Source organism: Strix uralensis, chromosome 9 (assembly GCF_047716275.1).
Source record: "Strix uralensis isolate ZFMK-TIS-50842 chromosome 9, bStrUra1, whole genome shotgun sequence".
NCBI classification, from domain to species: domain Eukaryota; kingdom Metazoa; phylum Chordata; class Aves; order Strigiformes; family Strigidae; genus Strix; species Strix uralensis.
Window position 1 is genome coordinate 9,327,996 of NC_133980.1, and position 24,101 is coordinate 9,352,096.

The 24,101-nt window shown below is 37.2% G+C and overlaps 1 protein-coding gene across 4 annotated transcripts in view; it reads right to left on the reverse strand.

Annotated features, from left to right (window-relative positions):
- PEX5L (peroxisomal biogenesis factor 5 like) overlaps window positions 1-24,101 on the reverse strand; it is a 116,959-nt gene that overhangs the window by 46,890 nt on the left and 45,968 nt on the right. For all 4 annotated transcript variants that reach the window (XM_074878573.1, XM_074878571.1, XM_074878572.1 and 1 more), the window contains exon 2: window positions 409-474. In XM_074878573.1, the coding sequence (XP_074734674.1) occupies window positions 409-474 (66 nt within the window). The remainder of the gene's footprint in view (window positions 1-408; window positions 475-24,101) is intronic.

Genomic DNA, 24,101 nt, shown 5'->3' on the forward strand with positions numbered 1-24,101 from the left:
TACAGAGAGTTCTTTGCATGCTGCAAGAAATTCTCAGAGCAGAAGTGTCATAAATGATAAGCATGCTGGATTTGTGATGCCTTTGATATCCAAAGAACTGCAAAGTCATTGTAAAATTAAATATATTTAATTCAATGAGAATTACTTCTAATTGGTAAGCATATCAAAGGTTCTTGACCAATTATGTATTACTCTGTTCATGATTCATATGACATATTCCAGGTCTATGAAGCTTGTTTCTAGTATGACGCATGGAGCTATCGTTAGCTAGCACTAATAACATGCTATTTGATCTTTATAAAATGTAGTCCTTTTGTGCTGAGTGCTAGAACAAAATAGTTTATCGGCTAGAAAGGATGCATTGGAAAGCATGCAGTGCTTTTTATTTCTTGCAGAGTAAAAACCCACCAAAGCAAAGGTCAGGTCACTTTTTTGAAGACAGAGCCACTTTTTCTTCAAGGTTTCACCTACTGCCTGAAAAGAGTCATGATACTCGTATTAGTGCCTGCTGTTAACCTTTCATAAACATAACTCTGCAAAACCCTGGGAGTGGTTGATACCATATATAAAATCTGTCTCATCAGTTTAAAGTGGCTATAGCACAATGTAGAATAGTAACCTGATGATGCCTCTGTGCTATTTTTTTATGAGCAGACTTTGTATGTTTGCTAGTCAAAGCAACTGGTTTGATACTACTGTTTTTATTAGGTCTTTCTTTTAGCTTTTCTAAAAGACTGTGTAAGTTGGGCTGATTTACTTCTGGATGCTCAGCCTATGGTATGAAAAACATTATTCTGAAACTAGAAGTTCATAGGCACTTCCCTGGATAGCAAAGAGAAAGGCACTGCAGTGAAATAGCTTAAATTGTCAGAGAAGGACACAGGTGACCAAGTCATTGGAAAATCCAGGCTTTTATTCTGGTGACTAGAAATGGATTTTGTTTTCCAAGGTAAGGTATGTAAGCTTGAAAATTTTGGTCTCTGTATTCAGTGTAGTGAATGCTATATATTCAGTGCTTGCCTATGAAGTGATTAGGCAGAAGAGTTAAGAGGGATAAAAACAGTTTTTCTATGACCAGGACAACCTTGTTACCATTGTGAACTGCAGCTGAAATTATAATCTCTAGCACATTTACTACAATAACCATTGAAGGATGATGATTTTTTTTTTAAAAAAAAGTGCCATTTACTTGGCCTCCTTCAATATTAAGCGTTGTTTCTTAGCGTTTTGGCTTGCTCTATGTATTTATCTGTTACAGTAGCTTATTGCTCAAACCCTGTAATTCTGTAACAGCTAATTTTACACTTGCTAGGTCTTTAAAATGAAGTTTGTTGATAGTGCAGATTTGAAAGGTAAGTTATTTTCTCATGTAAGAACCAGTTTAATAATTTAGTAAATTAACATTCCCTATTTGTCTGTAATATATAGATGGAAACAAATGTGATGCAGAGCGTGACAACCTATGTACAAATCAAGACGAACTGATGAAGGAAAAATATATTATTTGTTTTCATGGAACATATTGCTTAAGAGAAACTGAGAAACATGCCAGTATTTCTTTATTTGATACACTTAAAATGGAACAGTTCTGTTAGGTGATGTCTCTAGAGCAAAATAAGGAGTAGAGTTCAGAGTATTCCCACGATGCTAAATATTTATAATAGAATTGGGTTCAAAACTTAATAATGGTTTCGCTAGGTTTATCCTTTGGGATCAGATAATAGATAATAATAGACATTTCCAAAGGAGTATGCTGATTTGGCAGGATTTTGTAAGGAAATACTTTGGTTTTTTGCAGCTGGTGTTTCTGAATAGTTTCAAATTGAATTTTGTACAAGTCATACTATTTAGATGTGGTACTTAAAAGTGAGTATTTAATTAAGCTACTGTAAGAGCATATTAATGTAAATTTCTAGGACAGGGTTTTTTGGGGGTTTTGGGGGTTTCTTTGTTTGTTTGTTTTTAAATCAGTGATGCATATACCTTTGTAACAGTGCACATGTATGATAAAGCTTTTCTTCTTTAAATACATGGGACCAACAGATCACATTAAGTCATGATGGGCGTATCAGAATTAATACATGGTCATACTTGAAACATTACTGCTTGGTGACATACTATATAATTCTCTAATTCTTTTCTTCATTACAGTTATTTGCAAATTTGTTCTTGTATATGAAAAGCCAATGTCCAGTGCTTTGTAAATATTCAACTTTTTGTATTTAAATTGTAATTATTAATTACAGAGGTTCTTTATCATCTATCTAAATATATAACATAATTAGAAGTTCATTTTTGACAAATATTTAAGGTACTTGAGTTGCAAATTCACCTTTCAGGAATATTTATACCACTTATTCTTGTGAGAAGGTGAACAGAAGGAAATTGAGTGATCAGATTCTTTTATTCTTTTTTTTTTTAAATATGTATACATGGAGAAAGAAATTCTGCCTTTATATAAACCTGTGCTGTTCCATTTACTTTCCAAAGGTCTTGCCAAGCTGTTTCAGCTTTACTTGACACACCACAATGCATCGCTATTCACTGAGCTATTGGAAATCATCTCAACATGGGCATGTTTAAATTTAAGCTTTAGTAAAACAGTTTTAAGAGAGCTTCCCTTGTAAAGAAATTTCATAGAAAAAAGTGATATGCAGACAACACTAGTACATGTATGATGTTTACTGATTTCATGTGGCACCTCTGCTTTCTAGCTGAGGAGAAACAGAATAACAACTTGCTGTATTTATGAATATAATGCTAAAAAAGTGACCAGCTATCCTGAACTTTTCACATTGGGCTACTGAATTGAAGTGTGTTTAAAAACAAAACAACAAAAAAACCCAAGTACTTTTCAGTCCAGAATATCTTGAAGTACTGGTCTGCTCTTTTAATAGCTTTAATAGGCTGGAGAGGGGTTTTATAAAGTAAACTTTGAAAGATTATAGTAGCTGTAGTCCTTCTATGTTAGGAGAAAGAACAGATAGAGCTACTGTATGTTTTGAACTTGGGATGCTTGGCTGCTGTCCAGATCCGCAGGCAGCTGATATGTTAGACTTACAGTACCAATTAAGCAGCCTATTCAAAATGGCTTTATGCACCACAAATCTCTGTGTTTTGTGCAATTTAAAAATAAAAATGAACAAACTTGTCTTTGCTGTTTAAAATTATGCAGTGCTAACAATTTTACCTCTCAAAATGAGCACACACAGCTATGCAGTGATACCATGAGAGTTCTAGTGTCCACAGTACAACTGTGAGCTCTTGATTTCGCATAGGATCTGTGTTTATTACTTTGTATTTTTCCCTTCTCAGGCTTTTCAGTTCATGTTTTTTGCCATATGTCTTTTCATCATCTATGCTTTTCTACCATTTTCTAGTGGCAGTGTATCTTGCATCTTACGTATCATTAAAAATAATGAGAAGCCATATGGCGAGGCAGTTTATGAACCAATGCAAGTTGGATATTTAAACAGAAAATTCTGTTTCATCAAAGCTCTTGGTAGTTTTTTATTATGAGCTTAACAATGGAGGTATAGATCTAAGGTAAGTGGGAACATAATTCCTTTAGGCAGTGCTCAGTTGACTGTGGTGTGGAGAAATGTGAACAAGCTATACGCCCTGAACTGGAAACAGTATTGTCAAGGTAGACCAGCTTTCGGGGCCTGAGCTCATATTTCCATATTATACTTGCATCCTTTGGAATCTCTTATCAGCTTTCTGCTAGTGATGGTCCAACATTTCTTGACTTGTGACCTTTAGTAGCTCATTCTTATGAGATTATGATGAAATACAGGTAGTGCTGGCTACAGAGCAGGAATCAGTTACAGGAAGTATTGAGTAAGAAGTAACTTACAGTAAAGCAGCTAAAGCCATATTGGCTGGGTTCAAAGTGTACTACCCATCTTCCATTCCTTTTTTTCATTCTTATGTTGATGGAATAACAGATTTCATTATTAATATGGGAAGACTTTTCCTTTACTGCATACAAGAAAATTGGCAAAGAAAGAGATAATAGCTGATAAAAGATGACTGGCACAAACATTCCCATTTACCTTCACTGGGTTGTGTCTTATGTCCATTTAAATGTCAATACTGTGATTAAATTGCATTCCAGTTTGAGAAGTATTTGCATTGAAATGGCATTGTTAGGTTTTCTGTTTATTGACCATCAGTAATTGTTGCCTTATGTGTGCTCCCTTTAGAAGTTGTCTCATTCTGATGCCTACAGATTCATTCTGAAAGCCAAGTGGGACTGCTACCAAAGCATCTCCCGTGAAAGCTCTGCAAGACCCATTTTGCTCTCAAGAACTTATGCAAAGTTATTGTACTTAATGCATCTGAACACATATTATGACTGGAAATTAATAAACAATTCTGTCAAAGCTAACTCATTCTCTATAAACTAGTATGATTCCTGCAGGCTAATAGGAGGAAGATGCAGTGAAACTAGGTGGTCATCTTCTCTTAAGTCAAAAAGTTTTATTTGGGATATACATAGGGAATGTATCTCTTGATCAAGGTAACACTTTCTAGTGTTGGAACAATAATGTTGACCTAACTAAATAGTAAATCCATCCTGAAATACAGAGCTAGGTTGGTAAGAAGAGCATGTCAGGGGCCAAACTAACTACTTCAAGGTTGTTTAATGTTCTGGTCCTTTTATGAATGAGTTATATAACATAGCTGCTTGTGATAGGAGGCTTGGATGAGATGTTTTGCAGTCCTTTCTTTCTATGTAAGCATCATGTTTTAATAAGGCCATTGTGAATATGTAGAAATTTATCACTTATTTGACTGACTTGATAATTTGGAACTGCATTATCAAAGGGGCAAGTCTTTTGACTGCACAATGGTATTTGACTTCAAAAATTTCAGGAAATAGCTGTAGAATTTCATTCATCTCCTTAGTCAAGGAACATTATGAAATCATTGGATTTAGCAACTGCAATTTCAAATTTGTTTGATAGTCTTCAGCAGATAATTAATACTAAAGTATTTTCTCTCAATTTGGGTTCATTTTATGTTGACTTCAGTATCATGAGCTTCAATCATAACATACACATAATAACAGAATTAGTTTATTACTATGATAATATACTGAATTAGAATAAAGCATTCCTCTAGTACTAGTTCAAGTGAAATTCAAGAAGCTCGGATCACTTTCAAATAAACAGACTGGTGACTAATGGTCCGTTGCTGCGGTGCATGTTTACTGCACACATGGCGTGTAGACTATGTATTTTGCTCGCTCATTTCCTCCCAGCACATAACGTATTGTTCTGTAAAGTGGTAGGGGTTCCTCACTTCTGAAAGCTGCTACACAATATTTAATGGTTTTATTTCATGAAATAGTCAGAGAACTCAGACTAACAATCTGTGGCAAACATAGTAAGATTGAAGGCTATACAGTAAGTCTGACTTGCTACTTTGATACATATAATACTGATGAAACAAGTTCTCCTGATATGACTTCCAGTTTTGTGCGCTTCTTCGCATGTTATCTTTAGCGGAGTTTCCCAGGATGCGGTTCATGTTGGATGAAGGGCTACAGCAGTGGCAGACACTAGTGATAAAGTTAGGAGCACAGAGAGCTCCTGGAGCAGATGTTTGGCAGACAGGATCTTCTGTGATGTGTGTGTGTAATGTAGAGCTCACTTTCATGGCACAGGACTGAAGATAATATAAATCCAATGACATTTATTCACATATACGAACAGTTGGGCATTACAGTTTATCTGTTTTCAAGTGATAATTTCAATTCTACTTCCTAATAAAATGTGCGTGTGCTGGAACTGTGGTAGTTTGTCAAAAATTCACATCAGTGAGAAAGCAGTGAAATCTGTGCCTTAAACCATTTGGTGCACGTACATTCTGTTTAATAATTAGCAATGTTTCAGCATACAAAAGCTGGGCAGGAGATCATTTTGAATAATCTTTCATGTCTTCAGGTGGGAGATGGGAATGCTCTAACAAATTTTCTTTATTTCTCTGCTGGCTCACAAATCCAGATATTTCAGCTGACACAGTGGTCAGTGGACCATGAAGTCTGAAGGGAAGAGTTTTGAGAAATCCATAAGCTTTCTTATCAGCATATAGAAGTATGCCCTCTTCCACATGTTCTTCTTGATATGCCTTAAGAATTAAAGATGTATGTAGATATGAAGCACTGGACTATCATTTACGCACACACACCTACCCACCCCCTTTTAGGTAAGTTTAGTTAATTTCCTGAGCAATTTGAGGGCTACAAGTTTGATCATCGGTAAGAATTGTTGAGAATTTTGACTTCAGACAGTAAAGATTTCAGCATTTGATTTTAAAACTGTATCTAAGAATGATTTAGTTATTAAACATTTTCTCTTTAAAAGTCTAGAAATTGTTATTTTTTTGGGTAGAAAGTGAAATTATATTTCATTTCTTTTACACCCTTCCCCAGACACAGAGGATGCTAATCCAGAATGATGAGTAAACCATTTAAAACAGCTGAAATCAATTTGGATTATAAGTAATCTGTGGCCATATAGAACTTTTGTATTAGTGCTAATGCTGTTCAAGATGTAATGCCACAGTGTGACTAGTCACAGAATTGATGGCAAATTGAGTAAACAGGACAGTTAAATATATATATGTAGCTTGTGCTTTTTTAAAAAGAATTGTTAGAAAAAGCAATGAAAATAAACTGAGAGGTGGTATTTTTTATGCGGAAAAATCACAGGCTTATCAAAGAGCAGGAATACAGAATAGTCTTTGTAGGAAATTCAGAATATAGACCATTGTTCTGAGCTAACTGATGATTACAAGACAACTGTTTCTGAGCCTGTCATATAAAATGTTTTATAGGTGTAATGGTAGGGTAACCCTCAGTGAAATTAATAGATGTTTTTATTTAACCCCAAGACAATGGCTTGAGCTACAAAGCTTGAGACAAGCATTTAACTTCTTGCATGCTTGTCACAAATGTTTATAGATGTTGTGAATCTTGATTTTGATGGGTTTACTCAGATCTGCTTTTCTGTTATCTCTGCCTTTAACTATGTTGCTGTTAGAGGCTTCTGTACTCTCAGGTGTGGTGTCCTGAGAGTCAAAACATTAATTTATTGATATTAATATAGCAAAGGCAGTGTTAACCAGAGCAAAGTGTGGAGAGTCATGGCATAACTTAAATATTCCTGTTTATTTAAAAAACAACCAACAGATCTAGCTGTTCCCAGAAACAGCCTTGTGTTGTGCCTTAACCATTATGCTTGATATCACTTGTGTTCCTCAATAAAAAAAATGCACATAGATGTGGCAACATAGAGGTATTTTGGCCTCACATAAAAGGCGATGTCCAAGTACCTAGTAGCAGTCTGTCTCCAGTCTCAGACTCCAGCTTTTGCAGAGAAAAAAGTGGATGATCTCTGGGGAGAGATCAGTCTGTGGGTTGGTTCTCTCTCTTATTACTACTTTGCTTGGGACCAATGAGACTGAAAAGTGTATGACAATAATTTTATGTATGCATAAAAGACAGCTAGAAGTATAACTGTGCCTGGAATATGATGCAAGTTCTTCTAAAAAAGCAAGTGGTGCAGATTCTGATATTAAAATTGTATAATCTGTGCTCTCTCTGCCTGGAACACAAAAGAAATGTGTATTTTTTTTTTTTCTGGTGTTTGCAAGCTTGAGTACTTTGTTCTTCTTGTTCCAGATATTATGAAACCATTCACTTCACAGTTGTACGCCTGTGTAGCCAAAAAAGGAATTAGATCCCATTAGCCCAATCTCCTTGGTTGTGGATACTTTCTCTAGATTGGGCAGAGACTCATCAGGCATTTAGAATGAGAAGAAGAGGCTTTTAGAATGAGAAGAGAGGCAAAGAAACAAACATAATTGAAAAGAAAAAAAATGAAATCTTATAGAGCTAAAAGAAGGCTCTGCATACATACTAATTTGATCATATCCTACAGTTACAATTCTCTGAGAGTCTTAAGATCATTTAAGTCCTGAAACTGTGGTTTTCTGCACAGAAAAGAACTGGCACATCTGTACAGAATATAACAGAAATTTTTATCAGAAATGTTTGATGGACAGATAGTGGTTGTCTGTTGTTTCCTCTGACTTTTACATTACTGGATTAAAAGAGTCTATGTTGCTTATTGTCACTGTAAGGATGGTTTTACTCTTCTTTTGAAAGCCTTTATGGAAGGTGGTATTACTCGGGAAAGGTGAAACTATATTGAATAAGGGCAACTGTTCAGATGCCCTGTTATTTCAGAGTCAGATAAAATTCTGCATACTGTTTTGAATAATATGTATTCAGATAAATGAATTGGTATATGTCTCTTGCTAGGTGCTTAATTTCAGAACCATTTTAAACTTGTATTACTTCTAAAATGACTGTTCTCTTGATTGTTCTGATGTTGTTTACAAATGAAGACAGCTTGGATACAGAAGATTATTTTTAATGTATCCTCATCAGTATTAACTCTTATTAAAGATTAGGATGAAAATCTCGGGATTTGAGTTCTATTAATCTGGGGTAAACATTACATGATCAAAATCCATGCCTTCAGTTTAATTCTTTCATATAGATTCTTTTGTGATTTGTGTATAATAATTACAGGAAGAGATTTAATTCTGTTTAGGGCTTTTGTTTTCCTTTGGCTCTTTTGTTAAATGTCTCACTCAAATGCTGTGCAAAAAGAATGGAAATTTTCCTTGACATGCTAAAATATATTTAATCTTGATATCTGTGATTCTACTACGTAAAAGGGTAGAAGGATGGTGAGGCAGAGAATGAATGGAACAAAAAAAAGTAAAAAAGGGTAGATGGAGGGTTATGATCTGGATTTGTTTTAAAGCAGATTGTTGTCACTTTCTCATCAGGCCTGCGATTAGACCTGTATATATTAAATAATGAAAACATATCCTACAAGATGACAGGTTTGAAAACAACAGATCAGGATAGTTTAAGATTGAAAAATAATTTTAGGACTTATTTTCTTGACCTTTTTGAGTTTTCTCCAGCCACCATTCTTAATGCTGCAGGATAGATTTAGTACTTTCTGTAATACAAACATTTGATTCTCACCATAATACAAACCTTTAATACCCTTGAATTTATTATGTTATTTTTCTGCTACAACATTAAGATTTGAGTCCTTTCTATAGTGAATGGAGACTAAAGTAGAGTTGACTACTGAAGTAGAGCTCTTCAGTAATAAAGGGGCTTTATGCTGTATCCTTGACCCAAAATTCATTCTGTCTTGTGCTGTGTGTTCTTGGTAACAAAGGTTTTTGAATCTTAGTGTACTTACTTGCTAGAATAAAACTATATTTTTAACACAGTATAGTAGAATATGTTTACCCCCTTATTTTTATTCCCTAAAAATAGCAGGTTGCCATTCATCAGACAATAGCAATAGTACATGAGGCAGTGGAATAAGTGTGACTGCAGAATATCGTCATGTCCCTGACCTGGAGATGGTCTCTGCACACAGGTTTGGCTTTGGAGTGATCTCATCTTAAGTACTGAAACATGTTAATGCCACAAAAGCAGCATTAACAGCGTTGTCGAAGCCCATTTAGAGAGGATTATGCTACTGTCCCTTCATTTAGCCCCTTGTTTATCACACAGTTTGTAAACCTTCAGGACGCAAGTTCTTAAAATTGACATATTATGAGTGTGCTCTTAAAAGATATTCCTAATTCTTTGATGTGTACTATTAGTGTGGAGAATGGACTTTCCTACTCTAATACTGCAAAAATTTTGTAATTACAAAAATGAAAAAATGTATGTGCACTAGTAAATAATTACTTCTAGCCCTAATCAGAAGTTCAGCTGTCTTGGACAATTAAAAGCTCATTCTTCTATATTTACTGCTTAGGATAATTTTTTAGCATAATGGGCCACATCAGTTACGTTTCTATAAATCTGCTCTTTTGCATATATTTGCAAGTATTCTGTATTCTTTTTAACTTCAGTGAATTTAATGTCATTTTACATCAATGACAGTGATTTGGCCTGTTCTACAAGGAGCTGAAAGCAATATCTTTATTTCTAACAGCCAGCACATCACTGGTATGAGATACGCTCTGTACTGTTCTGTTTAAACAGGCATTCACCCTCTCCTATATCAAGTTACTGTAATGCGATCAAAAGTGCTATTTTTCCTAAGTTTATTTTTTACCTCCTTAATTTTGTATACTTATAAAGTAACAAGCATCTATTAAAGAAAAAAAGAAAAATATGTACTCAGTTTACATATGCTTTTAAAAGACATGCTTTAACATTATATAATAATAACATTTTGCAGTCCACATATGCTTAGGTTGTCAGGTTCCTCATTAGAGAAGCAAGGTCTCTATTTTTTTTTCTGTAATTCAACAGTATTTCCAAGTTCAGTTATTTACTATCAGTTGGGGATGTCTGCAAATATGCAGTATAACTAAAAAGGTGGTGAGTCCACATTTTTATAGCAACTATTTAAACCAGCTTGGTTTGCCTGGTAGGGTAGTAATTTTGTTTAATAAAAACTCTGTGAGTACCTACAGCATGATATCTATGATGGGATAGTAAAAAGAAGCTGTCAATGACAAATGCCTCTTACAGAGACATTCCTGATTCTCAAAACATCTTAATTAAGATTTTATATGCAAAGAATTGTTAAATCATAAATTATGCTTGCTGTGAAGCTTCTTTAGCACTTACTTTTTTGGGATGTAAATGATACTGCTGTATTTCAAAATTGGCTTCTGGTACATAGAAAATCCCTTGGATGTAATGTTGCACAAATTAGTGGACTCTGCCTCTTCAGCTGGGATGTCAAATCTAATGCCAGTCTGTCTGATGTAGTTAAAGCTAAGCTAAATCTTCCCTGTAGTTCAGGGCATAGTAACCTAATGCTGTGGAGGTTAAGTTGCTTGACAATAGCATGACAGCTATTGTCAGAAATATTTCTCCTCAGAGGTTCTATAAAAAAACCTAATCTGTATTAATCACAAGAGCACATTCATTTAGCACGGACTGTTCTTGAACATCAAAACAAATCCTGATTGAGTGAAAGAGCAGGGATGAGTTAACCACTTTCTGAATTGCTTGCAGACAGCCTCAATAAATGTGCTTATTATCAGAGAATTAACAAGCTGGTATCTGAGGGAAAGGGGTGCAGCAGCTTGGTTGTGTTTGCCATTTGTACTGAGGAATAGACAGGGATGTAACCGACACACATGTGGAGGGGAGTACAGGTATTTCTGGCACCCCAGCATGGGTGAGTTAGGTGTTAGACCTGGGTGTAGAGGATAAGTGGTGGAGTTTCAAATATATGTGTCTATATGTATCTTGACTTTGCTTTCTACTCACTGAGAAGAGCAACTGAGCCACCACAGGAAAAAAATATTAGTTTGCTGTTGGTATAGTCCAGCAGTAATTCACTATATTGTCTCCTGGTGGATTTAACGAAGAGAGTAGAGTGGCCTTAGCTTTTCTAGTGGCAATGCTCTGACTGTCTGAAATAGGTCTATCAGGCAGAACTCTGAATTTATTCACTGAAACACACTGCTGCTCCTTTTCACTCTGAAAAACTTGCAAATAAGGAAGCCTCAATCCTAACTTGACTCTTTCCAATTAAGCTTCAGACGCTTCATGTTAATGAAACCCCAGTGAAATGATGTGAAAGATGGCATCGTCAACTCAGATCGATAAAAATTACTTGAATAAATATGCAGGCATATGCTTAGACTGGCAAGGACTGGAAGATTTTTTCAGCCCAGATAGCATGAGCATAATTGAGGAAAAAAGAAGCTGTCGCAGATGGTGATAGCAGTGAGAGGCACAGTGATATGTGCTTCAGCCCCAAGTTTGCTACAGGGGAGTCACTGAGGTAGGATAACATACCAGAGCAACTGCCAAAATCTCGGGCTCTAAGAAACATGCTTATTAACTAATTAAACTTGTGTATTTGTAAAGAGAGTGAACCAAATCATTCCTTCCTATGGAGAGATGTTCATGAGTAGAAAAGTGAACTGAGAAATGTGTGTGTTGGTCCCAAGGGATCAGCGCCACCGAGCATCTGGCAGAGATGAGGGAATGAGGATTTCCAGGAGTGAGGCAGCCTGTGGTCTTGGCATACTGTAGCTACTGCCTGGTCAGGGTAAGGAAGAATTGCCTATAATTATGTAAGATGCCTGGTAGAATCAGAAAATACTGGTGCTTTCCTGTAAAGGAGGGTGTTACCTGGGCCACATACGAGCAGCCTTGCTTGAAACCCTGCCAAGTTGTGGTTGATCTATAAAGGTTGAACTAAGAGTGTACACAGGATGGCCAGGATTTTCTTTTTCCCCCTTCTGTTCACACTGTAACATAAAGTGCCCTTGGAGTCATTAGCAGCTAATAAAAAATTCAAGCAGCTGATTCATGGTCAGTGAAGTGGAAAGGATAGCTTGGAGCTATTTCCACACACTCCTTTCTGAATTGCACTGTCCTCTCATCAACTGTACTTGAGTTTTTCACCTATTTTGTCTTATTTCATTAATAGAATAAGTTGCTTTGGTCAGTAACAGTGCCAATGACTGAAGACGTTTTGGCTAAGGTAGATCAAGAACTTGTTCTTATTTCCTAGTACATGAAAAAACATCTCCTTTCAAATGTTACTGTGTTATCCTGAAAGTGTTGAAAAAAAATCCCTATTTCTTTCATGCCCCTGTGCTCTCACACATAGAGGAATAACTCCCTCTCTGCCTGCTGAGTCTGTTGCTATTTTTTCCAAAGGAGTGGTTTTTTTGGTGTTGGCATTTGTCAAATGCTGACCTTTGATTTCTTTATTGCCTGTGACAACATAGTTTAAGTTTTACTCCGCAAGAGCGAGAACTCAACAATATTATTAACTGTGTATTATTTCTGCATAGGGGCTTTTAAAATTTATTTTTACACTATGTAAGCATCCTGACAATATCAGAGGCTGTGAGACTCTCCAAGATCTGCTTGCAAATGTAAAAATATGCATGTTAGTTTCCATATAGCTGGAAATAAATTTTTAATAAAAATGAGACATTGTTTTCTGTGCAAAACTGAGCTTTTTGAGAGTAAATGTAGATCAGAGACGCATGCAGTGAATACAAGCAAGTGCTTGTATTTTGTGCTGCATTTTGAAATTTCAGTCTCAAGTTCTTTATTTGTGAATCAAAGGCTATGTGCACAATTACCAAGTGTGACTTGTTTATGACTATTTCAATTTAGCTGTTTGTCTAAGGAGAAGTATTACAGATATCACCAGATCAGCAAATTCTAGATTACTTTCAATTGTTACAAATCCTACAGAAACTAAGAAAAGGAGGACTTATTTTGCAAGGTTTTGTAGTAAGGTGGTTATGTACCTTTAAGAAAGTAGCTTTAAATTTCTGGGCTGTGTGAGACCATGTGATGTAATTCCTAGTAATTCATAGCTTTTAAGGTTATAATATCCTATGCACTCCCTTAGCTGACCTGACATATAACTGATATCACAAAATTTCTTTGTTTTGTACATCACTTGTGTCTCAGGGAATATCCTCAAATATATTATTATAATGAAAAAAAGTAAATTCATGGAATTTGTAATGTGCTGCTTGTGAAGCTCTCTAGTGCTGCTCTTAAGTGAGAGGAGCGTGTTTGTTGACAACCTGACCTCTCAGTTCAGAGAAAAAGCAAGCTCAGATTGAGAATCTGACTTGCTTCCTACTCCTGCCTCATGAGGTGCATCCACAAAAACCATTCTGCTATTCACGTCATCATGTCTGTGCCTCAGTTTTCCAGTGGGAGTAGCTGGTGCAGAATACTCCCACAGGCAGTGACTTCAGCAGCCTGTTCAAGTGGCATTACTTGATCTGGAGAGGAATGTTTTGTTTTTGGAAAGCTGCTACCTTTCTTCCCCTGAGTCCACACTTCAGGTCGGGGTGGTACTGTGCAGAGAGGATTTCATTAATCTTCATTTCTGTTCTGCATCTCCCTTCAGTGGCCTTGGGATTCTCTGCTGGCCTTCCTCTTTTTTTGCTGCTACTTTATTACTCTTTGTAGTATAGCTCAAAAGATAGCAGGGAGCCTGCTATCACAATGGTGTTCTATTGTATGAAATGGTTGAATTTCACATAATCACTTGCTATCTGTTTCCAGTTTTGATTTCTATAAACCCTCCTAGGAAATAATCTATAAAATAGTAATGAAGGCTAGGTTTTGGCCCTTAATTTTACTTTAAAAATATCAACACCTGAAATTCATCCTCTGAGAATTACATGTTCAGGGAGTCAGAAACACTGTTACAGAACTAAAATTCAGTATTGCTGTTTCACTTTTTGACTAACAGGAGGTTTGTCCTGCTGTATGTTCCCCACTATTCTGTGTGTTATACTAAATATCATACCTAGAAACAATAGGAAGTGTTCATATAGAAGGATGTGAAATATTCTCTAATGAAACTGCTGAGTTAGAATTACACTGTGGACCAACAAAGCACAGCTGTGGCTTCCTAGGAATGCGTATTATATTGCAGTGGTTAATGTACAATGTTGACATTTCTCCTAACTTGTTTATACATTGATTTAATATCATTATTTAGAAAAAGATAAGTGAATGGTCTGGAATACTGAGCACCTCACAAGATGATCTGAATAAAGTAATGTCCAAAGAAAGATGTAGCAGGAGAACTGCTAGGACCTCTGCTCAGTTAGCACCAGCAGCAGTGTATGTGCTATGCGTATACCCTTGTAAATGTTCTGTTTGTATCCAGATTACATCTGCCTCTCTGGTGTGTGAGTAGTGGTCTTCATTGGCTGACTGGAAAAATCACAATGAAAAAACTCATGTTGTTTGAACTGCAACTAAGTGACTATTAATTCAATTCAAATTTATGAAAATATTTAATTTTGAATTATATTGAATGTTTTATTAATCCAAGTCTTCTATACAGTTACTGAGGTGACAGAAGAAAATACAGGTCAGAAGGAAATCAGAAGCTGAATATCAGAGACTGATATCTCCAATATTTTTCACTGAAGACTGGCACCAAAAGACTGGGGATGCTAATAACCCTATGGATGATACAAGGCTTGAAGGCATCATTAATACAGAGACTTATCAAAATAATAGAACCAAGACGAAAGGTCCATCTAATAACAAGGAACTTCTGTTGTCATAATTTTTAAACAACCAGTAAGAAAAAACACCAGTCAGTCACAGGACTACTGCAACCTAGTAATATTATGCAGCTATGAACTGTTCATACGTATTTCGGTTTAAGACAGGAAATGTTTCTATTGTACAAATGCTTCTAGGTCCTCATCTAAATACCATAGTAGTCACATTTGAGAAAGGTTGATTGAAATTAAAAGACGCACAAAAGAGCCAGTCAGGGAGATGAAAGCTTTCATTTTAAGAAAATAAAATTTTAAAAGTCTTTAGCAGAATAGAAGATGGGTAGTGAGTAGACTTAGGTTGGAAATGAAAAGTTTATGAAGCTGTCTAAAAAGTAATGGGGAAAAAATTAATTTTAAGATGGATCTCTGCATACAGAAAGGACAGTGGCCTATTGTAAGGGACTGGACATTCATATGAATCCATGTTCCTGGTTTTCTTAGCTGTATTTTTGACAAAAGTGCATGTTAGCTTTGAATAGAATGTCATTTCAAAATTAAGATCCAAAATCCTCAACAAATTTTCAAACTAACAAGCTGATTTCTTATTTATGTGGTAAATATACCACACTGACTCTTTTTTTTTTTTTTAGTGAATGACTTACTGGCTAAGAAATTCTGTCCCAGCTTGAGTGCTGTGTTTTTGTTTTCTCTCAGTAGGATACTTGCATGTTACATTAAGGAATCTATAAAAAGATTCTCTTACTGATTTCTATGACATAATTTTGATGTTAAAACTAAGATGGAAATTTGCTTTATGGCATATATGAATCATGTGACAGAACTTTTTTTGACAAACTAATACAACAGCTGTCATGGATTGACTGTATTTGTGTCTTGGTAAAGTTCACCGGAGCAGGTAATGCATGCTGAGAGATTACCTATTTCTTGAATGCAGTGCTGACATTTCTAGTACTATCTCCTTTTTATAAAACCTGAACAGAGGAGTAACTAAGCTACATCAGCCTCTTGGGGAGAGAAGATATTTTTTTATTGAGAAAGCAAATGTTATATTATTCCTCAGGCCCCAGCCCATGATTCAGGTATGCAAGTTATGAAACAGTCTTTTGTGCTGAGGTATACCTGAATTCATAGTGTTAATGAATAGAGGTCTCTGAAAACAAGATGGCTGCACAGGCTTAAGCCTATCCAAACTTTTACTTTTATTGCACATTCATTTGATGTATACTGCAGAAATCACCAGCCAGTCAGTCCATATGTGCCAAATTGTCCCTGAAAAAAATCTATGTTCAGTGAATGTTTATAAAAATTGCATGCAACTCTCAGTCACATTGGTCGATCCCTCTCAGTGAAAAGAAATGTGGACATTTAAACCCAACTTTATATATGTTCAATCAAGAGGACTTTTTTGTTTTGCTGGGGTTTTTTTACAATGCCCCTTTAGATCTTGCTGCGTTAGACATCTCTTTTCTTTGTTGGTCTTGCAAGTTCCATGGATGAATTCCAAAGGAAAAAAAAAAAATCTTCTTTCTCAATTGTTCATTTGATCAGAACTACCTAATGTTAGCAGCAAGTGGAATAAAAACAGCAGGACTAGAAGGATGTAAAGGAATTTCTGAATTTTATGGCAAGGCTCAGCACCTGACAGGAAACCTTTGCAATGCAGTTGTCATCTCTATAGTAGATCAGAACGACTTCTGAGAGTTTGATGTTTTTCTCCCTGGGGTCCTGGTGGGTGGGTGGATGTAAGGAAGCACTTCTATAAAGGAGTATTAACTTCTTAAAAGTTGTTCAGAATTGTGAACCAAGGCTAGAGGCCATATAGCAGCATACTGGCTAAGAGGATACAGTGTGAAAGAAATTGAAAGAACTGAGGGAATGTGGCACAAAGGGTAATGAATAAGCACAGCTGTCCCTCACTACTTTAAAGAGAAAATACTTTTCCGTAGTCCAGTTTCCTTAAATTAGTTTTGACATTAATGTGAAATCAAAATGAGACTGTACTTAAACTTCTTGCAGTAATAATGTCAGTAGTCTTTTATTACTTTCATATATAAAACTGTTGAAATAAGAATGAAGAGCAACAAAAATCACAGGTGTGTTTTCTCCCATCTAGGTTGCTAGGAATGTATGCTGTAAAATAAGCTATTGAAAAATAATACCATTTTTTGCTCAAAGAAATCCAGAACAGTTGTTAGCTTTTGTACTATAAAACTATCAATTATTAAAATGGCTAGAAGGCAGTTTAAAATATTACAAATACTCCTATTATAAGGTTTTATACTGCTGCCCATCCATGTTGGTATTGCTATATTACGAGCCCACGAGAACATGAATACAGCGTGTTCTGTAAGTATTTCTGAAAGCCAAACTGTTGGCAGCTCATAGCAGGAATAGGTAGTTTTGCATATCCTCTCCAATTTTATTAAGGTCTGAGTAATGCAATTATAAAACCAGAAACTATATCCTGGATTCTAGTTGTAGCTATATGTGACACTTGTACTAAGATAAAAGCTTGTCTAACAATCTATTTTAATGTGTATAAAGACTAAATCTCACACATTTAAATACTAAATGTAATGCCCTATCTGTAGTTAGGGATGTGACACAGGCTAGCATTTTTTATCTGCCCTTAGAGCATTAAACTGGTGGAATTTAGGCAGTGGTTATGGCCTGACTCTGTAAGATGTTAAATGCTCACAATCCTATTGCTTTCTCCAGCTATAAGGGGTACTCAGTAAATCCTGTAAGCAGGAATTACATTTAGCAAAATAAGTTCTCCTTCTCTTGTAATCAGTTGAGTTCCTGAATTAGTGGAAGCATTCAGAATCCATTAAAAATAAACACTGAAAATCAGCCTAAAATTTATGTTCAGTCAGCACAAAACCATGTCTGATTTGAAATTTCTAACTTTAGGCTAAGCTTGGTTCCAAGTGGCAAATGAAGTTCATAATTGTATTGTATGAATGATAGGGGAATATGGTTATGAAACATCTTGAATATTTAGAAATGGAGTGACTAAATCAGTGGACAGGGGAAGAGTTATGGACATCATCTATCTGGACTTCTACAAGGCCTTTGACACAGTCCCCCACAACATCCTTCTCTCTAAGTTGGAGAGATATGGATTTGATGGGTGGTCTGTGCAGTGGATGAGGAATTGGCTGGATGGTCGCATCCAGAGGGTAGTGATCAATGGCTCAATGTCCAGATGGAGATCAGTGGCAAATGATGCCCCTCAGGGATCTGTATTGGGACCAGTACTGTTTAGTATCTTCATCAGTGATGTAGACAGTGGGATCGAGTGCACCCTCAACAAGTTTGCCGACAACACCAAGCTGTGTGGTGCGGTCGACATGCTGGAGGGAAGGGATCCATCCAGAGGGACCTGGACAGGCTGGAGAGGTGGCCCTGCATGAACCTCATGAAGTTCAGCAAGGCCAAGTGCAAGGTCCTGCACAGGGGTCAGGGCAACCTCTGATATCAATACAGGCTGGGGGATGAAGGGATTAGGAGCAGCCCTGCCAAGAAGGACTTGGGGGTACTCATGGATGAAAAGCTGGACATGAGCTGACAGTGTGTGCTTACAGCCCAGAGGAGGCCAACTGTATCCTGGACTGCATCAAGAGAAGTGTGGCCAGCTGGTGGAGGGAGGCAATTCTGCTCCTCTGCTCGGGTCCCACCTGGAGTGCTGTGTCCAGCTCTGGAGGCATCAGCACAATGAAGACATGGACTTGCTCGAGCAGCTTCAGAGAAGGGCCACAAAAATTATCAGAGGGATGGAACACCTCTCTTATGAAGACAGGCTGAGAGTCGGCGTCGTTCAGCCTAGAGAAGAGAAGGCTCCAAGGAGACCTTATTTTGCAGCCTTTCAATACTTAATGGGGGTTTATAAGAAAGATAGGGACAGACTTTTTAGGAGGGCCTGTTGCAATAGGACAAGGGGTAATGGTTTTAAACTAAAAGAGGGTAGATTGAGACTGGATGTAAGGAAGAAATTTTTTACAATGAGGGTGGTGAAACACTGGAACAGGTTGCCCAGAAAGGGAGCAGATGCCCCATCCCTGGAAATATTCAAGATCAGGTTGGACAAGGCTATGAGCAACCTGATCTAGATGAAGATGTCCCTGCTCATTGCAGGGGGATTGGACTAGATGACCTTTAAAGGTCCCTTCCAACGCAAAATATTCTATGGTTCTATGAAATGGAAGAGCATGGAGATAGCCTCAGTCAGTGTGCACACCTGCAGGCAAGCCACAGAACTCCTGGGTGGTAACTACTCCTTATCATTTGTTCTTTGCACAGATTTAAAAAAATAAAATTGACAAAGTTCACAATCTTATCAGTTTCACCACATCTCCCTGTTCCAAATACTGTCAGGGATTAAGTGTTCTTATAGAGAAATACTGATTTCAGGACAATAGAGACAGCTGTTGAGGTGAAAAGTGCTGAGGTCAGAAGAAGAGAGAACACAGATAACGAAAAATGTCAGAAGTAAAGAGAAGAAAAAGACTGATGAGATCATCTGCCCTCATGAAGTATGCCACGGGATGAGCTCAGCCAAGGGTTTATAAAAGGCAAAGGTGTTAGACATGATGAAGTGAGATTATAAAAATATACCATACATTGAAAGTTTCTCTGTTTATACACTCACGTATCTGTAGCACTGAATTTTTTTAGAACATGTTTGTGATTAAAGGCTCAGAGGTAAAAAAAACAGTTCTCCTGTGGACTTTGACAGTCTCATCTTTCCAGAGAGTCTGCCACAGAACTTGTAGCACAGCGAGCTTGAAAAGCATGGGAGCAATCAAGAGCTCCAGCAGGTGAAGCCTGGGAACTGTAGCTGTGTTATAAGTAATTCATTGTGGCAGTGTGCTTCCACTATTACTTGCATTTATAGGTAATGATTAACATCTTCTGTGGATTTCAGAAGACCTCCACTCAAGTTAAGTGTCTCATGGCCGTTGTGAAATACAAATACCAGCACAGCATGTTGATCTAACTGTACCATCTTACACTTGCAACTTGTCCTATGTACTTAGTTTGAGGGAAGGTGAAATAGAGCTGGCTGGCTTTGGAGTTATTACATGTGTAGCTGGCATCACTGCCTCCGTTTCCCTGGTATGATTTGTTTTGTAATAATGTATTTTTAATTAATAATTCTATTAAAGTGTGCAGGTAATTGACATATGCTTGTGCAATTTATATTTTATCTCCCAGTCTTTGTGTTATCTTTTGTAGTCTGTTTTGTATTTTTTCTAATTGTTTCGCTGGGTCTTCAGGGAGGTAAATCTCGTATGTTCGATAATCTTATGAGACATATGCAACAATATAAAGTCATGCTACAACAGGACCAAGTTCCCTAGACCTTTTCACGAGGGAGGAAGGATGGCAGAACCATCCAAGAATTGTAATGCTTAAAAGTGTCTTTGCAAGTTTTCCTATCAGCTCATTTTCAATAGAAGCTTTGCTGTGATTTGCTAAAGGTCAAAACCATCTTGTGTCCAGTCTTTGGCAGTTTCTGGACTACAAATGAACCAGGACTTCCCGTTGAGATATAAAGTTCAAATTGGTAGTAAACAGTGAAAACTTGATGGTCTTAAACATCAGAAGTATATTGTACAAATATGACCTGCAGTAATCCTATAGCCCTGCATCTCCATGCACTGAGTGGTTAGAAAATACTGTCTTCAGCTGCTGACTGTAAAAGGCACTGTATTCCGAGGCATAACATTTTTCTGCAGGGATACATTAGCTGAATTTTTATATATATCCTGTTAAGAAGTTATAATCTAGACAATTAAGCTTTTAAACATCTGTGATCTGCCTTGTATAATGAACTTCTTCTACTGCTTAAATTAGTGAAAAGACTCAGTGAAGTGAGATGTAATTTTTTTAGAGTGAAATTTTTTCAAAAGATGAGTTAGGAAGAAGATTTAACAACTGCAGAAACATGAATATGGGAGTTTAAAAGCTTCTAACTATTGGATGGTTGTATTTCAACAACATGTGCTCATTTGCAATTAATCACGCTCTCCATCACGCTTTCCTAAATGTACACAAGGATGTAAATAGGTATGAAGATTTCCATTAAGTAGTCAAAATTTTGCAGGATTTGTTCTGCACGCTATTTTACCCATTGCATATGTAAAATAACAAATAGTGACAAGTTGCACAGAGCACTCAACCTTTCTTTTTGAGACTAAAGGTCTATCATATAATCAAACATATAAGTAAAACTTCCGGTAAAATTGTAAAATTCCAGTAAAAACTGGAATTAAATTATTAACCTCTAGAGTACTAAATTAGCCTTAAAAGTAGCCTGTGGAGTTTTACTCTATGCAATCCTCCTCTCTGCTCTGTGTGCAGTCTGGCAGTGGTAAGTGTACTGTGACTGGGAGCAGCTGTTCATGATGGTATCTAGCAGCTGAAAAAACCCTGAAGGAGAATACCAAAAACCTGAAGTTTTAAAATCTACTCTAGGAACTTTTCTCCCTCTTTCCCCTAGAGGACAAATTATTGACAAAGATTAAAGTTACTGTTGGAGGAAAAACCCTAATGAATTAAAATGTAAAGAGTTTATTGTTTTTTCCTATTTATGTCTATGCAAATTCTGAAACTAACTGGGTGCCTTGGCACATCATATCCTGTGGCTCTCCAGCCTTACATATGTTATAAATTCAGCATGTTCTTTCTAAAAGACTCAGGTGTGAAGGGATGTCTCCTGGGAATCTGTTACACCTGGAGGGCCAGGTGCCTTGTTCCTCCTAATTCTGTCTTGCTAATTTTTAATATGCCCTTCTTGGAGCTAGTAGCTCTCATGTGTCTGATACATCTTTGACAGGAAAATGTACTTGTATTTTTGTTGCAGTATCATAGAATATCAGGTTGAAAGGGACCTCAAGGAGCACCTGGTCTAACCTTTCTTGGCAAAAGCATGGTCTAGACAAAATGGCCCAGTCCCCTGTCCAGCTGAATCTTAAAAGTGTCCAATGTTTGGGGAATCAACCACTTCCCTGGGGAGATAGTTCCAGTGGCTGATTGCTCTCATTATGAAAAATCTTCCCCTTGTGTCCAACAGGAACCTCCCCAGGAGTAACTTGTATCCATTAACCTTCATCTTTTCCATGGGACTCCTTGTGAAAAGGGAGCCTCCATCTTCTTTGTAGCCACCCTTTAAACACTAGAACATTAGTGATGAGGTCTCCCCTAAGCCTTCTTTTCTCAAGGCTGGACAAACCCAATTCTCTCAGCCTTTCCTCACATGTCAGGTTTCCCAGTCCTTTGATCATCTTTGTGGCCCTTCTCTGGAGACTCTCCAGCCTGTCCACATCTCTTTTGTATAGCAGGGAACAAATCTGAACACAGTATTCTGGGTGTGGCCTGATAAGTGCTGATCAGAGGGGGATAATCACTTCTTTATCTCTGCTGGGGATGCCCTTGCTGATGCAGCCCAGCACCCCGTTGGCTTGCTTTGCCGCTGCAGCACACTGGTCGCTCCTATTGAGCTTGTTGCCCACTAGGCCCCTTTCCACAGAGCTGCTCCCCATCTGGGTAGATCCCAGCCTGTGCTGCACTCCTGGATGATGTTTTTCCAGGTGCAAGACCTCATACTTGTCCTTGTTGAACTTCATAAGATTCTTGTTAGCCCACTCTTCCAGCCTATCCAGGTCTTCCTGCAGAGTGGCTCTCCCTTCTGAAGTGTCCACTTCCCCACTCAGTTTGGTATCATCAGCAAACTTCACCAGGGTACACCTGATCTCGTCATCCAGATCACTTAGGAAGATATTACACAGTATCTTTTAAATCAGTTTGAGGTATATATGATCCTATATCCTCCTTTTGGCAAATGTAGGTGGACTTCTGCATTCATATAGAGCCAGGACAGGGGCCCAGCTGTTGATAGAAACATTGAAGTCAGAGTTTCTCATAGCTGTGTGCAGCCCCTGTGTTTATGAGTCATGCTGAAAGACAATTCTTTGCTGTTACCAGGCAATCTCACCAGCTGCCCGGTATGGATTTTGGGTACAGCTGTAGCCTTGTCTTCTTTATACCCTTCCTGGAGGAGCTGAGTTAGGAATGCTCCAGATACTGATGCGAGCAAGACGAGTACAAGTAATCTATTTCTTTTTACTGTGCTCCTGTCTAAACGCACTTTATGTAACTGTTATCTGCCTGCTAATGCTGTGATTCAGGCTTTGTGTTAAATGGAGGAAGTAAAGGCTACCACAGCATGGTGCTGAAATTGAGTCATTGGAAGTGCTACTTACAAGGCACTAGTGGCGTGTCTAACTTCCTCAAGAGCTTTCTCCAAAGGACTTATTAAATCTGCTTTGCCATAGAAAGAGCTTTTGTCCCTGGATGCATCTAAAGAGTTTCATCTTTTTCGAAATGTTGTACTTGGCAAGCATCTGCAGAAAATGCAGCTTAAAAGGTGGCCCAGACAGCTCTAACGGGTGCAGCTTTCCACAGGGTTCCCTCTGAAATTGTTTATAACCAATTTTATGACTATTGCTGATGGTGTAATAGCTATGGTTTGTAGGCACAAATAACAAAAACTATTTGCAGTTAACTCAAATGCTACAATCTGATCCTAACCTCTATTTTTAATCTGGTTTACTTTATTTGCACTAGAAGGAATGGATTATCTGGACTGTACCTGACATTTGATCTTTAAATTATGCTTATTGGGTTCATAGCATTTAATTAAAAATGTGGCAGGGTATATTCATAGCTATAGTAAAATTTTCTCAGTAAATGATGGAGTTATGGGTTTTTCAAATCCAGCTTGTCCATCACTTTGTATTTTGACTTTGCCATATTGCTGTCATTAAAATAATTTTAAAATAGTATTTTTTTATAAATACTAATAAAATCTGCAGGCAGCATCAGAAAGCCTGTTGATCCTCTTGTCAGTGGGTCCCACAATACTGGCTGATTAAAATTTTCTTTTTATGTGAGGGAATTTATTTCAGGGGAAGCACTCCAAACTT